At 30.1% G+C, this 18,263-nt stretch overlaps 2 protein-coding genes across 4 annotated transcripts; one reads left to right on the forward strand and one right to left on the reverse strand.

The window, feature by feature from the left end:
• Positions 1-320: 320 nt before the first annotated feature.
• On the forward strand, positions 321-11,148 carry LOC138934021 (alpha-tocopherol transfer protein-like). 2 transcript variants are annotated; one of them, XM_070297385.1, is made up of 5 exons: positions 321-587; positions 8,000-8,173; positions 8,412-8,965; positions 9,963-10,113; positions 10,291-11,148. In XM_070297385.1, the coding sequence occupies exons 1-5, from the start codon at positions 419-421 to the stop codon at positions 10,320-10,322; spliced, it is 1,080 nt and encodes a 359-aa protein (XP_070153486.1). In that variant the 5' UTR covers positions 321-418; the 3' UTR covers positions 10,323-11,148. The 2 variants fall into 2 exon arrangements, with proteins under 2 accessions (XP_070153486.1, XP_070153487.1); XM_070297386.1 differs by lacking the exon at positions 321-587 and adding an exon at positions 1,534-1,684.
• On the reverse strand, positions 11,098-18,139 carry LOC138934023 (alpha-tocopherol transfer protein-like). Of its 2 annotated transcripts, none has more exons than XM_070297389.1 (7): positions 17,930-18,139; positions 14,834-15,080; positions 13,329-13,420; positions 12,487-12,732; positions 12,134-12,328; positions 11,809-11,980; positions 11,098-11,676 (listed from the first exon to the last, which is right to left on the reverse strand). In XM_070297389.1, the coding sequence occupies exons 2-7, from the start codon at positions 15,057-15,059 to the stop codon at positions 11,633-11,635; spliced, it is 975 nt and encodes a 324-aa protein (XP_070153490.1). In that variant the 5' UTR covers positions 15,060-15,080; positions 17,930-18,139; the 3' UTR covers positions 11,098-11,632. The 2 variants fall into 2 exon arrangements, with proteins under 2 accessions (XP_070153490.1, XP_070153492.1); XM_070297391.1 differs by having other exon boundaries at positions 18,045-18,127.
• Positions 18,140-18,263: the final 124 nt, after the last annotated feature.

Genomic DNA, 18,263 nt, shown 5'->3' on the forward strand with positions numbered 1-18,263 from the left:
ACGGTATATTTTTTAGTTAACTTAAATTTTCTTTCTCTCTTAACAAAAATATCAAAGAAAATTGTTTATCATAATTTTCTGATTTTAAAAATAATGCGTTAAAAATAAAGAAAGTGTTTTTGTCAAACGATTCAAAATTAATGATAAATAATAATTATATATACAATATAAAAAAAATGTATAACAGGAAAAACGAAAAGAAAATACACAGAATATAATGTATAAGAAAGATTAAAGTAACGAAAAAAGTAAAATAATATTTTGTGCAATCTCTAATGTAATTTTTTTGTTGTTTTTCTGCAGAGAGGAGAGAGAAATAGAGAGAGGAGAAGAGAGAGGAATTGAGTTATTGATTATCGCGCGTGAAATCATTTGAAACATCGAGTAGCGGAAAATTACATATTAGATAAAAAGCGGCATGGCAGGAATAGTGGAAACAAACGGGGGAAGGTTGAATATTGACAGCGAGGAAATCGATCAATTCAATCTCTCATCAGTCGGATTACCAGTCGAATCCTACGGATTCAACGGAATCAAATCAATGGACTCAAACAGCTACGAGATAATAAGAAGAACGATTTCAGAAGGTACGAAATTTATCATTCTTAATTCTAACATCTCGCAACTCGTGTAATAAAACAGAGAATTCTTTTAAATTTTTTTATTTGCATTCTTCTCATATTTTTGTATATTTATCACAAGCCATATGTGCAAACATTTGATTTTTATGATTTTAAAATGTCAAATATAACAAGCAAGAGTAAATTTACATATCACATATATATATATATATAACGTAAAATATTTTTGTAACAATAACAATTCTATATTGTTGTTTAATCAAAGGTCAATTATTTATGAAGTAATTAATGTTGATGACGAATAAAAAGTTCATCAAGTTTTTATTTGTATTACATTGCGTTTATGACATTTATTATGGATGGCAATTTTGGCGATCGATAAATACACACACATATATAGTCTCAATATTCATAGTGCAATTTCTCATTGTAAAGAGAATTTCTCGTACAAGTATTCTGTCGAAGAAAAATTCTCTCCTTTCAAGCCTTAATCGAAAAATTGTCATTGAGATATTTCTTCTTCGCTAAAACATTTTCGACATATCTTTCGAAATAAATAAGCATAATGAAACGAGAGAATTTTACACGTCGCTCATCTATATTGAACATCTCCTGACGCGAAGCGCTGACACATCGGTCTGATCATCGATCCGATCGACTGATCATCGGTCACGAATGGAATATTTATACATGACGTATTGTATCCGATTGTCACCGCTCTGGCAATATGTCGATTAATTGGCCGCGTTTGTCATCGTATTTTATCTATGTGCGCCAGCATCCTCATGACATCGTACTGTTTATCATCACACACCCGGCAACATTGATAATAAAGACAATGAAATTACATCACGTTCGTATGCGGCGACATAAGCCAGCAGCCTGAAGAAAATTGACACGGCCACTGCCTTATTACCTGCTTGACCCTGAGAATCACGACGTATAAGAGCGATCGTCGGCGCGATACCTGCCGCATTTTGGTGCGTTTTTCGGTGACGCACAGATCGTTCGATTTCGCGCGTCATCGTCGGTAGTTTAACGCGTTTGTGAGCTGATACGACTCGTAACGATACGCCCTCGGGACATCATGGCACCGGCAGACAGTGAGTACAAGGCAATTTTCTTAAGCGAAAGTGCATCTGTGATTATATACACAATCTGTCAATCTTCTGTTCGGCTGAAAACGTCACAGTGTTTTATACATTCGTAAAGAAACAGTTGTACGAGTTACGTACGTTGAAAGGCACGTTAATTTATATTTAATACACATTTCATAATTTAATATATAAAGCTAATGTATCTTGAAGTAAAGCAAATCTCGATGTAATGTGGCTATTAAGAGATTAATACACTTGATTAATTAAATTAAATTAAAATTAAAAGAATCATAAATGGAGTCTGAATACTGAAAATATTTACATTTACGATATCATGTCAACTTTCTACTAAAACCAGAATGTATGCCAGTGCACGTATAAAACTGAGTGAACGGCCGAATATACCATTCACATTTTCGTCTGTTTTTCAAACGCGCGTTTGCGTCGGCAAAGTGTTTCTCAAAATTTTATTTCCTATTTTGACGTGCAAATCGATTCTCTTTGCTGTCTCGGATTATGTCGGACTGTTTGGAACTATATTTTTGGTTAAGATGTAAGTAAAGCTGGCTCCAGTGTAATCATTCAAGAAACATCTTGTCAATAAGCTCAATTGTGTCCCTCGCGATTATAACAGTATTGGCTATTAATTTGTGTATAAGAGAAATTGTCAAAAAATTAAATAGACTTTTAAAAATCAAGTGTCGCAAATTATATCGCCCCAGTTTTAGTGCAATTACTTTTGATAGTTTGTAAATTCGTTATTTCGTTATAACACGTGTGTCAAAACTTAGCATGTGTATAATCCTATACACATTACGTAATAAAAATTTACTAACAGTGTACTTTCGCGATTTTAAAACTTCGCTCACATTATGATGCTATACTTGATCGATTACGCAATATGTTATTTATGATCGCGCAATTCACATAACTGCTGTATTAAAAAAAATTATGTTTTTCTCTTTAAGAAAAACAACTGTATATATAAAAAATTATTTATGTATTTTATGCAAAATGTCATCACACGATATTGTATATAAAGGCGCGCTATATTTTTTTTTTATTCGTGGCATATAATATCTGATATATGTATATATATATTAAAAATAGTTTCTTATATTAATGTATGCACATAATAAACATAAAATAATGGTGATAAAAAGTGATTGGTCAATATTAAAATCAAGAATTATTAGAATAACATACATTTATTCTGATCTTTTCAAAGAACTTCGAAGGCAAGTTTGTAAAAATTTTCTCAGATTTCTTTCTTCGCAGAGATTATATTTAATGCGCTCGATATACTTTTCCACGAGCAAGTTAGACTCAAAACAAGTTTTGACCCCATGAAGCAATTTCTCTGTGCCCATGACACAGATGGAGCACGTAAAAGGCCATTCTTCGCCATACCGTTCCAAGATAAAATCTCCGCCTTGGAAATTATAATTTTCGAAAGAAAATACTTTTAGTATTTTATGTTAATAAAATTGATACATATTCGAAAAAGCGATATAACCGTATATATAGTTAAGACAAATTATTATCTTCGCTTCTCGAATGTTCTAGAAAAGCGAGACGTTTCGTTCAAGCACAAAGGCTTCCGTTTTCATTTAGTTTTTCTGATTCCATTTTACGTATCGAACAGTCAAATTCGTGATAAACAATCGATCACTGATTGGTTCTCGCGATCGAACAATCGAGATTCGTGTTGTTATGGATCGCGGATCGACTGTGCTTATTGTCGATGGGTCGGAAGGAACGTGCTAATTTCAAATTAATGACTAAAATTAATGACTCAAATTAGTGACTAGCTTTTCCGGCAACGCATTGGAAAAGTCTTTACTGCGAACGGAAATCTTGCTCCTCCTCACGTGCTTCAATTATCGCGCGACTTGTTGCCAGAAATCGAGAGATCTCGCAAATATTCTATCGGCCCAGGAGTTGGGAGTCATATCTTCGATAAATTTTCTTATAATATAAATAAACTCCCGATCTCCTTTTTATCGAGTCTCTCCGATCGGCATTAAATAAAAATCTTTAGTGTAATCGTGTTAATCGGAGGCGCGGCTACAATACATGATACGAGTTTCTTCGGCATCATTCTATATTCTTTTTTCATTTAAATGTCTTCGACCACAATTTGGAATTCATCTTTCTTTATGAAAAATAACGCGGTATCAACGATTTCTAAGAAGCTGAAACATCCTGATATGTGCATATATTTGTATGAACGTAAAATTTTCCATAAAAGAGAAAGAGAGAGAGAGAGAGAGAGAGACATGAAGGAATTGTACATTACTTGTTACGTTTAATGTTATTGATTCATATACCGCTTTTTGTTCGTATTTTATCACGAGACGTGCGATAGTTTCATTTATATTATATACAATAATGATACGGATAAAGTAACGCTTTAGTTTCTCACGTATGCGGAACATTACGTGGTTTAATTATGATTCATGGCAACGAATGACAAGAACGGATTACATTGTTTAATTTCATAGTTGATATATAAAGAGCTCGAAATGAGAGATCGAAGTGCAAAATTTTAAATACAATTTTTTAAGGTGAACGTTATTATTATGAATCGAGTCATTTTTGCTGTAAAAACTTTACATAATTCATCCAATGCGATTTAACCTCTGTTAATTCAATGATTGATTGAATTCTCATTTTTATTTTAGTATAAGAGCAACTCAATAATTTTCAAGCAATTCCATCTCCAAGAGTCTCAGGTACATCCGCGAGTTGATCCGAGAAAAATAATTAATATTCCATTTTTCAACAGGATGGAGAGAGGTTTCACGGCGTACGAAGAAATATTTAACGTTCCATTTATGACACACCTTTATTTTGCGGAAAACACTCGTTTCTACTTTCTGTCCTGTAAAATCTTACGATTCGTCAAACGCGAGTTCAACGAGTCGTGAATGTTGAGCGATAAATCTCTAAAGATATAACTTCCTACCCAGTCTGTCTCATCTTCCTCATCTCACGAAGATATTGGATGTGTGCGAGAATATTTATCTTGTCTCTTTCTCTTTTTCTTCCTCTCTCTCTCTTTCTGACAAAGTAAACAGCGATTTATCGTTTTCTTCTGCGAAGATATGACACAGGATAATCAATATTGATTATATTTTATTCGCAGAAAATTGTTGAGGGATATAATTACAAAATTTCGTTGCTAAATATCTTTTGCCACAATTTTATTCAAATGTTTTATGTTACTATTTAATTATATTATTGCACGAGAAAAATTAAAACACGCGACGGCTTATGTCTAAAAAGATTATGAATTTAATAAAAATCAATATTATTAAAAATTATTGTATCTATATTATATATAGACACATAGACGGTATAATATAATTTAAAAAAAAAAAAAAGATCTCTATTTTACGTATATGCCATTTTTTGATAATATCCTCGAAATAATTCTTACTTTATCATAGAAATGTATATTGCAGTATTAAAATAATATTTGCAAAAATAATCATCGATTTAAATGCTTATCGCAATTCACGAGAATGTTTTGGTCAATTGCCAGTTGTTCATGAAGCCGATGTTTCGATATTGATCTGAAAGTAAAATAAAGTTAAGTAAATACATTCGCGACTATCAAAGAATAGAAAACAATGAAAAGGTCATCTAAACAAAGGCTGCTTCGCCTGTATCGTCTTTTTACTCTAAAATAATTTTAATATACTTTTAACTAATTGTTGTAGAATTAAATCTCATATATGTAATTGGTTTAAAATATATCTAAAATTAATTGTAAGAGATAAACTTTTTTATTATTTTTCCGCATCTATAAAATTTACTTTACTACAATTATTTCTTTTGTAATAATTTATAATTCTTAAAAACTATGTTAAAAATTATCTCAAATTTTTATTCAAGGGAAACTGGTTTAGTTTTTCTGTTAATAAATATCCCGTGCGAGGGATCGACTTTGCGAAGGCGAATTCCAAACTTGAAATCCGGTTTTTACCGTGACATGCCTCGCCTGCGCAATCTGCCGCAGTGCGAAAAACAGAAAAAGATAGAGGAAAATCTTGCGTGAAATTATTTTGATTCGTCTATAATGATGTTCGATATTCTAGAGACGCGTACGTCGTAAAATCACGAATTCAGACATGAGCCAATCGCAATTCATATCGTTTGCACTTTGTCTTAAATCGCGTTTACAAATTCGTTGACTTGCAGAAGCATATAGGATGAAACTCGTTTAGAGCAGGCTTATTTAGAACGCGATAAAGCACATACAGCTGATAGGAACTGCCCACAACAATGCACGTGGTTCGTACTAATGATATCAGTTTATTAAGCAAAGTACACGTATACCGAGGAGCACACAATATCTTTGTGTATTATTATCTTTTAGTGTATAAACTGTAGTATCAATTGTAGCAAGGTGACTGATAATTTACAAGTTTATCGAAATACCCTGCGCGAATTTCGTAAAAGTAAAATGAATTTAACATCGAAATTTATGAGTATCTATAATTAACATCTTACGCTTCTTACATAATGGCTTTGCATTTTAAAGAAAAAAAAAAGATCGGGAAGTTATGTAAACTACTAGTCTTGCAATTTATTAAAAGTGACATCACATACTTTTTTTTTCAATTGTAAAATCAAGGTTGCTCATTGAACGGGATTCGCTTCTTGCAAATCACTAATTTCGATTTCGCGTCACGCATATCGCGTATAATAATAATGACAATATTATTATCGTACGACAGTATCTGAAAATTGTCGTGTGTATCGTATCAGTAAATAATAACGTAATTTCCTTGACACGATTGTCGTACCTTCTTACGGCTTTCGCAATCTATTAAAGTTCCCCGGTAGTCGAGACTCGTCTGATGGTCAAGGACGTAAATCGAGGATTCGTGAGGGAATTATATTGTGATTAGCGATACACTGACGAAATACAATAGATTTGCTTAATCAAATTTTGATTGCCATTTATCTGATTCAGTTTAATAAGCTCCAATATAATTTTAGCCAAAGGAAGCGATGTATAAATAAATGTCAAAATATGCAAATAATATAAAAAATACTTTGTATACGTAATTTGTAAGATAGTTTTTAATCGATCCGCTTCTCTTTTATACATTCAAGAAGTATTTTAAATAAATGAAGAGAATATATAGAAAAGAACATTACTATTATGGCAGTCTTGGTTTAGTCAAATTTGTGATATTCAGACTCAGAAAAAAACTACGAAATAAATTCAAAACAGGATGAATTAATAATCAAGAATATGAAAGAAAATAGAACGTGATTATATTCGGCGGGAACTCCATGATAATTCTGTAACCGCAGGTTCGAATGTTTACGATAAGAAAGCTGAGTCACGTTTCCAGTGATTGTTCGTGAACGTGATACGCCTGATGCGATTTCTGTTCTGCATCCTCTCCAAAGTTGCAAAATTGCATTACTCACTACATCCGCGATGTGTTAAATAATTAATGGTTGCTCAAACACAAAAAACAAACTCATCTCGTTCCTCGGTACGACGAATTTAACTGTATTGCTTGATTTTTTGCATGGTTTGATCATCGCTGTGTTCGCGTATGTATTAAAGATATATCATATGCATTATGACATACTTTCAATATTGCATCAATTTAACCTATTAATTATAAAATGCATAATTCTGTATAAAAAAGAGAAATGATCTGAATATAAGATTAGAACAAGTTTCTTATGTACATTTATGTAACTTGGAAACTACTTGCGTTAAAAATTTCATACATCGTTTCTATTTACATTTCTGTGCAAACAAATTATTCTTGCATAATAGAGAGAAAAAAGGAAGAGAAACAATTTAACATTTTTTTTTTCCAAAAATTTATAATACGGATGCAAAAACGGAATATTAATCATAAAAGCCGAAATAAGAAAATCCAAAGAGATGAATCGTTTAAAAATATCTCCCAAAATATATATGCATACATAAATTTTTGTATAAATAATTTTGTATAAATTTTCCTATAATTGTTATCCAGAATAAACTGCCTCTTTTTTTATCTTCTTTTCTCAAGAAGGTAAAAAAATTATATCTACAGATTTTATTAATTTTATAATTTATAATTATAATTTTCATAATTTAATCTTTATAGATTTAATCGATAATACATGAATCAATAAAAGAAATAATTTTTATAAATTTTTCTTCTTGCATTATCAGTGGTATTGAAATTAACGCACTATTAGTTTATTTATAATTATAGAGTTACGAACATTTAGCGTTATCCTTAAAAGATAACTGCGTAAGAAAAATCGGATAAATTATGTTTTTTTTTTTTTCAGACTACTTTTTATCAGACTTAAAGGAAGTACCGTCTTTAAAAATCGGAAACAAGACGGTCGAGCTCGAGATATGTCCTTCCAGTCCAGAATTTCAGGAAGTAGCCAAAAAGGAGCTCAGGGAAAGCCCCGAAGTTCAAAAAGAGGCAATAGCACGCTTGAAGGAATTATTAAAAGGTTTTTTATATTAATTGACGTAAAAAAAATTTAACAAAATAATATACAAAATAAATATAAAATTTTATACATATATATATATATATATAAATGGAGCAATATCTTAATTGACGCAAGCTGAAAAAATTTTGATTCTCATAATGTTTAACGTAAAAAAAGTCTAAAAAAATTTTCTAAATCTTTTCAAATGTATTAAATGTTTTTGCCATTGTTTAAAATCTTTCTCGTGATTCGACAGCGGAAACGGATCTCAAATGTCCATTGGACAACGAGACCTGGCTGATAAGATTTTTGAGGCCATGCAAGTATTATCCCGAGTCGGCGCTCAATCTCATCAAGCATTATTATAGCTTCAAAGTAAAGCACGCAAATTTGTACGACAATCTCATACCGAGCAGAGAGAAGAACATATTTGATCAAAACATCCTGACGGTGTTGCCTACTCGCGATCAGCACGGCCGACGCATACTGATAATCGAACTCGGTAAGAAATGGAAGCACCAGAAATGTAACCTGGACGAGGTCTATAAAGGATGCGTACTATATCTGGAGGCTGCCATTCTGGAGCCGACCACGCAGATCGCCGGCGCTGTCGTCATCTTCGACATGGACGGTCTCACTCTCCAGCAAACGTGGCAGTTCACCCCGCCGTTTGCCAAGAGAATAGTTGATCTGATTCAGGATTCGGTGCCATTGAGAATAAAGAACATGCATGTCATTAACCAACCATATGTGTTCAACATAGTGTTTGCTCTGTTCAAGCCATTTTTACGAGATAAATTGAAGAGTAGAGTAAGTCCTTGGCATATATGATTAAATAAATGCTTACACAATTCAAGTTTGCTAAACGATGCTTATATACAAGGTGTAACAGAGCGCCCGTATCAGCAGTTTTTTGAGGAAACAACGCACTTTTGTGATAAATGTTTCATGCAAAAGTTGTAGAGTTCTAAGTAGCGCATTATATAATAATATTAGTATGATCTTGAATAGCACCGTCAAGGTCATATAAGAATTATTTTGAATTTTTTAAATTAAACCCCCTATTTTTCATTACATATTCTTGTAACTTACCTCGAGAGCTTTCCAAAATACTATAATAAACTATTTTTTCATTAAGTACTTTTTGAGTTATTTTATATTTTAATCTGACATATTTTGATATAAAAAATAAAATATTTCGTAAATTATTCAGTTTTCGATAATCTTACCGTAATACTTTTATGTACAGAATAATGAGACGAATCAATTAGTGGAAAAAAAAAAAAAAAAAAAGGTTTAAAACACATTGTAAATAATTTTCTTAAAAACAATTATTTTTCTATACTAATTGATTTGTCTCATTATTCTGTACATAAAAGTATTACGGTAAGATTATCGAAAACTAAATATTTTTTACGAAATATTTAATTTTTTATATCAAAATATGTCAGATTAAAATATAAAATAACTCGAAAAGTACTTAATGAAAAAATACTTTATTACAGTGAAATTTATATATTTGGAAAGCTCTCGAGGTAAGCTACAAGAATATGTAATGAAAAATAGGGGATTCTATTTAAAAAATTCAAAGTGATCTTTATATGACCTTGTCGGTGCTATTCAAGGTCATACTAATATTATTATATAATGCGCCATTTAGAGCTCTACAACTTTTGCATGAAACATTTTTCACGAAAATGCGTTGTTTCTTCAAAAAACTGCTGATATGGGCTCTCTGTTACATTTTGTGTATATATATATATATATATATATATATATATATATTTGTTTTTTTTTCTTCCACTAGATAATCTTCCATGGTACCGATCGAAAGTCATTGCATCGATACTTATCGCCGAAATGTCTGCCGTCGCATTATGGCGGTACCTTGGATGTCCCTTTGATAGATGGACCGACATGGTACGAATTGCTAGTCCAGTGCGACAAGGAATACGAGGGTAAGTGTAAAAAGAAACTCACATAATTATCTAAATATATAAGTATAATAGAATTGAGGGAAAATTTAGAACCTATATTTGATATGATATGCTCTGATATAAGGAAACTCGAATTTTTCAATACTAATGTATAATTCTAAAGAGTTGAACTACAATGATCTCTCTTTTTTGTTGCAGCTATTAATTCATACGGTTACAAGAAGAAATAGCCCCTTGTTTAATTTATCATCATTAAAGATAAGTATTTGGATTTAAACTATTGGGAAACAATTAGAAAGGCGATATTTTGCGATGCAAAAATGTCGAGTTAGAAATAATTACGACGATTATGGATGATTCTTGTTCACTCGTTGAAACCAACGATCCAAACCTTGCTCACTATGTAATTTTATTTATAATATATTGTAGCGTAAGTCTTCTTCTACTCCTTTTGTTAAACAATAATCTTAACAGACTACCAATTTATAAAATTAAGCGAAAAGCTGCCAAAAATGACAATGCGTTGCATTATGTATTTCTTGTACTTTTTTTACAATTTTGCAAGAATTACGATTTATTAGGTAACAGTGATCTCATCTGAGATATATAATCTTTCTATCGTCCTTACAATTATGCGTGATAAGATTATTATACATTTTATAGATTTCTTATGATGCATTATAATGTGGTATAATTATTGGCCATATATTACATATACAGTAAATACCAATGATCTTAGAATAATTATTTAATTTATGAAATAAAAATAATCTTTTAACTTGAGAGAACAGAAAAAAGTACCATATATTTTTAAATATTTTTTGCGCATGGGAAATGTGTTAAGAAATAGGCATTTTTTTGATTTAGCGTGAGAGAGATACGATTTTACTATTTATTTAAAACCGTATACATAAATTAATATACTTGGATATATACAATAATTGTATATTTGATATATAATTTCTTGGTGTAAAAATAAATTTGTATTAAAAAATTGTTATTGATTTGATGTCTATGTATGTAATAAGTTGAATACATCTAAATATCAAAAATATATATATTTATCATTTGTGTTAGTTACTAATACACGGTTATATGTTGACGGTATCAATGAAAAGTATTATAACTCCATTTTCGAATATTTATGTGAATATTGAAAAAAAATTCGTAATTCTCATTCACTAAATTAAATATTTATTTAATATTATTTAATACCTTTTCCCCCTTTTCCTCCCCACTGAAATACACATCAACAATCTTTGAAAAGGAAAAGCATGCAAGCGATATTTTTAAAAAATCACAATTTTGTAAGTCGCAATATCTTTTATTGATGCCACATCAATGTGACACTTAGTGTTCTTTTCGTGCAATTTTAGATCAACGTAATAACGGCAAATTACATTCGTAATTTTTAAGAATGAGATGCCAACGATATCAGCAATTTATACAATATATTGCAACTTCACACGTATAGTTACTAATCATAATCATAATGATGATTATTGGCGATGATAACGCAATAATCAGATATAAACAATAGCTATTTTATATTTTTATTCGTTTTATATCCGTAATGTTGGTCAACTAAAACAAAATATTGATTTTGTCAATACAATGCTATGCATAATATAACGGAGATTTAATTATGGTTCAAATCGATGCACATTTTATTTTTCTATCATCAAAATTGAAATTATCAGTTACGTAGGTAATTACCTTCAAAAAAGGGTTCGCATAAAAGTATATTTTCCCAAAGTGTCGCACCGAATGACCCCTCGGGCATATCTAATTCGCCCCCATGCCTCTTTAGTAATGCGTTTCGATCTATAAAAGTCATTAAACTCTCCGAGTTTGTCCCGTGAAAAAAAATCCTTTTGCGAATCTTCTCCTGTAAACAATAGCATATATTTTAATTTTTTTTTTCTTATAGATTTTATAAAAAAATATTTGTAAAGTTTCAAATTTATCGAAAATTTATATTGTACCCCATACGATTTATATAATAATAAATTATATTTGGCTGTGTCAGAAAACCACGTACCTCTAGAAATGGTTTGAAAATTGCGAATGCCATTTTGAAAAAGAATGACTGTTTTACAATATGGATACCTTTAAAGCGAATAGGTATACACTTCTGTATAAACTCAAGCATCATTTTGGCGAAACTCGGAGTAATATACGTCACATGAGACAGAGATAAACCCTCCGTATCTATGATGACGCGCGCACCCGAGATCTGAGAAACCGAATAAAATTCAGCAGTTAAACTATATTTTCAATGAATTTTCTTACGAAAATTTATTGATAAATTTAAGGATAATTTTAAACATTTACTTATAAATATAAATCTTTATGTCAAATAAAAAAAAAAAAAAACATTTTTTGATGGCAAACCTGATTTTTAGGTTCCGCCATAGCTATGCACAACATTATTATCAAGCCTCTAAAGAGTGTATTTAGTCCTATTTCCTTTGGATTCCATCGTTTACCTCCCTCTATTACTAATATTCTGCTTCCGTCTTTAGCACGAAACGGTAATGGATAAATCAAATTGGCGAAAAGCGCCGTTTTCTCTTTACTAGGCAACAAATCGGCATATATATGCGGATAGTTTAAACGAAACTGATAATACCGTTTCATCTGAAGTAAAAAACAACATGAAGAATTTGAGTAATTTTATGTCAATTATAGAGTGTGTCTCTCAAAACTGATTGTATATATTTTGCACAGTTTCTCTTTGATTAATCTAGAGATTATTTTTCCTCGAAAAATGTTGAGAAAGATTATTACGTAGGATATTCTCTTTGCTAATTTCTAATATAGAGTATAGAATTTAATAGAACGTTATGAATTTTAAATTTGTTTTTAAATTTCAACGAAACTGTTATTAATATCCTTAGATTGATTGAAAATTATTTTCTTATCAAAGTTTTCACTTTTAAATTTTAATTTTTAAAGAGTTTCTCATGTCTATTCAATAATTAATTACGTGAAAAATGTAACTGACTTTACATTTTCGTTGAAGAAAAATTAATCTTAATCTCAGATTAGAACCAGAATTCATACAAAGTTTTAAATAATGCGTATAATTATATGGCACATTTAATTCATGCACAATCAATTTTATATAAATATACATAGTAATATTAATTAGTTATATTTATGATATTATTTTAGTGAAATTAATTAATTAATAATAATAATAATATTTCTATACAAAAAATATTCTGACTTACAAGCGAAAAAGCACTTTTCGAATAATATTTGCATGGTCGCAAAAACGTTTTATAAAATTCTTCGTCATTAGGTACATTTAGATCAGGTTCCCCTAACAAAATAAAAATTAATTAACTCAATTTCAATGTATCATTGCTATTAGTTAAATGTTAAGAAAAAATATATGATCGAGATGTGTGTGTATGTGTGTAATACGGTTTTAATAATAACTGAAAAGAGATAAATTCGATAGTTTAAATCATGCAATAATGGATGTACAAAATATTTTGCGTATAATTTATTAGAAGGAGAATGTACGATAATAATGCAAAAAAATATCGATATTAATTATAAAATAATCTCACTTCTATTATAATTGCGAGTGCAAAAAAATTAATAGACAATAATAAAAACACGTAATGTTATCATATAACAGCGTAAAATATACAAATATTTGTTTCCATGAGATTTACTTCGTCACGCTATTATAATTACAAATTATTAGTCAATTATGTTAATGACGGTTACATAAAAGACACTTAGTTAAAACATTTTCATTAAAGAGCCACCAAGCAAAAATTTTCGTCTCTGCACTTAACATATTCCATAGAAAATAATTATCAATTGTATATTTCGATAAAACTTACGTATATATACTCTTCGTTTTATGATGAAAGGCAGAGAAACATTGGAAATTATCAGTGCAAGCGCGATAAATTTTCGTTTTTACTCGATTCACACGTAAGTGATTAAATTCATATGTTACGTTGGATACTTTTACTATCGTTAAATTGAGCGTTGTGTTACGTTATGAGTGGTAATAGCGTGTTACAATTAATCTTTATTCTAGAAGCATTTAATCTGACATTGTTCAAGCTAATTGTTTTTTTAGATAAAAAAAAAGTTAATCGATCGTTATTTCACGATTTAAACAATATGTGAAACCGATTTATACAATATATTTGAGTCATGTTATAAATATAGAAACTACAATGTATACTACACATTAAAGATTATATAAAAGAGAAAGTTTTCTCATTCCACTTGTCATCGCATCTTTTTACGAATTATTTCTTTTTATTTTCTCTTTAAAATCTGGAATAATGAAGTCTAGCAACATTATTCATTGTAACGTCTTTTTAATTAATTAATTTAATAAAAAAAATTGCGAGATATGTATATATATATATATATTACTAGAGAAGAAAAAAAATCTCGAGATTAACATATTTTCTAACAAAGAAACACTTTTCATTTCAATTCGCTTTCTTCTTTAATTTGCCACGTGCAGAAACCGGTTGGAGAACGAGAACAACGATATAGTGGAAGATGCAGGAAGAAAGTAATGCCAAGAACATTGAGTAGATGGGCAACTCTCGACAATTCGTCTGTGTATTGGAAAACTGGTTTCATGCTTAGCTATCGGATTTGCACAAACTGCAATAGTTGTATTTTCCCTTCTCGCTCCTCATTCAAAGCATCAACAGCAGAGTGACCATTTTTAATACGACTGACCTTGTATTACCTGTAATTAATTCTCTCAGCTGCGTGCAGCTCTCGGCGACGATTTCCGGCGTCTCTCTCAATTCCTCCTTGGCTTTCTGCATATAGAATTCGTCGATACCTTCCAATTCAATGTAAAGTTCGTGTTCACCAAACTTAATCTTCGACGCACTCTCTTGCCATTTTTGATAAATGTCCTTTTTGGACGGACACTCAAAGTTATTCTCGATGGTCACGGATGATGCCATTATATCCAGCACGACGAATATCTATCGGATAATCATAACCCGTATTATAGTACAGCAATGAAGAATCACAATATTTATATACGCATGACGTGACACACGTGATGTCAAGTTTGCAAAGTACACACGTAGAAATAGAAATGACTCCGATAAATCCGCGATGAGGAACGAAGAACCTCGTATATTTAGGTTTGCTCGGTCGAAGAAAGTGTATGTCTAGCAGAATTTCGTCACTGAATCACAGAAGTGGATACGTGCTCATATGTGTGTGTGTGTGTGTGTGTGTATGTATGTGTGGAAAAAAATTTGCGTTCAATACGAGCAAAGTGCGATACATGGTTAAGTATATATTACATTTTGCGTGCTGCGAAAATCTTGCAACGAGGGAACGGATTGGAGAAGATTCTACAGAAATTTCCAAATCTTTGGGTACAAAACTGTTGCTTTCTATTAACCCCGTAACAGGAATTTATCTTCGTGACTTAAGAAAATAGCATGACAATTTATATGGACTTTTTTTCATTAGAAAAAAACAACCTATTGATTAATTTACAAGTAACGTAGAACATATTTGAGAAAGGTGTGCAACTTTATATATATTCTTTCAATTTATAACATAAAGTTTAAAGATTGTTATTAAGTTTAAAGAAGAATTATTTCTTGAGAAGCAATAAAACTTTGTATGTATGTGTTTTGTACATATTATTTTGGCTACATTGATGTATTGCATAATTTAGTTTTTTCTTATATTATTATATACTGGAGTGATAATGATGAAACAAAAATAATTGACTAAATTATCAGCGTTCTAATTTTATCCAGACGCATTCCAAACTCAGATATATGATAAAACATTCATTTCTCATTCTGCAACAGTCATTGTACTGTGCGTGATATATTATGGCTTATTCATTTGCTTTAACAATTCAATCTCGTATCAATGTTACGCGAAAAATATCAATTACTTATCTTTTGTCTACTTCCTGTCCTCTTACTGCTCTAAATGAATTACCGATAAATAATTTCGTCGAAAAAATATTTCACTATCATCATCAGCAATCTATACCGTCTTGAATCTGATAAAGATAAAATTTTTAAAAACTTTGAGGCCTCTTTTAACTTGCTTTAATATACTCACTATAGCAAGTGTTATGATATCATTTAATATATACATCTACATTATTGCATCTGAAACCGTTTCTTAAGAAGTAATTATTTATACAGTTATAATTAGTTAGGAATAAATATATTATGTCAAGGAATAAAAAGAATATTGCAAATCAACATATTTCCATTTACTTGCAAATTATCAATAAATTGTTCATCATATTTTTTGCAGACGTTAATTATATGCATAATTATTATATACATAGTATTTAAGTGCAGATATAATTACTGAAATGTGTATCAATATAGTGCAAAGTATGCCAAAAATAAAAAAAAAATAATAAAATTGATGAAATGAAGGTCAGAACGGAAAGAACTGAAGAAAATTGAATTCCGAAACAAATCTAATGTTGACACACTATATCTTACATTATTAAAAATTGATTGTGAAAACGGTTAGTGACTTAAAATTAATATTAGACTAGCTATTAATACAAGACTAGTGCAATGGAAATTTAATTTGAAATTTAATTGGACGTTAATATTTAAGATCAAAAATCGGAGGATTTTATTACATAGAATTAATAATTGCATTTTTACAAAGAAAATAAAACAAATTTATTAAAAAATATTTTCCTAAAGATGAAACTCTCTTACGAAACATTCTATATAATTATGCAAAATAAATATGTATTTGTGATATGCGTTTATGCATACTTGCTCTAATGTAACCCATATATTGTTTCGCGTAATCCATTGTTTTACTGAAGCGCGAAAATATTGTATAATGAAAATTTTTCCGTTCGAAATATTTTCAATGTTTCGAATGAAATTTGAAGCATTTTTGTGGATATTCTTTTCTTTCTAATATTATATGTATTAATTATTATGCATATATTAAAAATTTTCTACGATCTTTTGTACGGATTTGTACAATACTATCTCAGTCTTTATATACAGGGTGGTCTATGTGAAAGTGTTACAAGCCAATAACTCTAAAAATATTTGTCGAATTCAAAAGTTGTTTATGAGAAAGTCTCATATATTCGAGAGGCCTTTCTAACTATGTAAACATAAAGTTGCCCTCCCCGTTTCTCCTTCAAGGGAGTGGGGGATAACTTCATAATTTCAAATAGAACATTCTATAAAATGTTATATATTTGGTTCTACGGGAAAAAACAAGTAAATTTAAATTTTCTGAAACAAAAGTACTATAAATATTTAAACTTTTAGCAATTTTAGATTTTATTTTATTAGACTCAATTGACAAACTCGCGTGTATAAAAGACTAACACTAACTATGAATACAATTTCTCTATAAAAAAATGATATTATTTTATAAAATATACTTAGATAAATTTTAAATTAATCACAACATCTTTCTTAATTTATTACCGAAAAACTATAAGTTGATATATATTATAGAAGATACATTTTTCATATTAAATAATACATACTTATATAAAATAAGCATCATTTGGCAAATTACATTAAAATAATGCCAAAATAATTACTTATACTGCCTTCTATTTTCTAAAATAAAAAAAAGCGCAAGCGTCTCCTCTTTATATATTTTTAAGATTAGAAAAAGTAAACAAATGAGAATCTAGAAATTGCAATTGAAAAGAAATAAATCTTGAGTTGTATAAACACACATGTTTACGATATATCGACTGTCAACAGATGTGTGGACGATTAGATTTTATTAAAATAGATTATCGTACATAGTGCAAATATTCATCAAAATTATACCTTAAAAATCATACCTTAACGATTTTGCAGAGATCTCGAAATTGCACTTTTAGATGCACCAAACCAGTTTTTTTACTTATTACAGTATTTATATGTATCTGTTATCATCGAAATTTTAGCGATACTCACACTGTGGATCAAGGATTAATCTTTCTAGAAAATAAAAACAAAGTAAAATATTGACCAGATTAGTACTGTGGTGCTCGCATTGCTGATGAGACTGTGTCCAGACAGTCCAGTTTGAATGATTCGAAAGCCGTAGCTTCCCCCACTTTTACATAAACATGACAATGCGAAACATATGACCAGTCGCTTAGAACGATGCCGGCATAATTTTACGTTTCGGAG

This window comes from Polyergus mexicanus, unplaced genomic scaffold (genome assembly GCF_030449975.1).
Source record: "Polyergus mexicanus isolate NDT 795.1 unplaced genomic scaffold, iyPolMexi1.0 SCAF_6, whole genome shotgun sequence".
In the NCBI taxonomy this organism is placed as follows: Eukaryota; Metazoa; Arthropoda; class Insecta; order Hymenoptera; family Formicidae; genus Polyergus; species Polyergus mexicanus.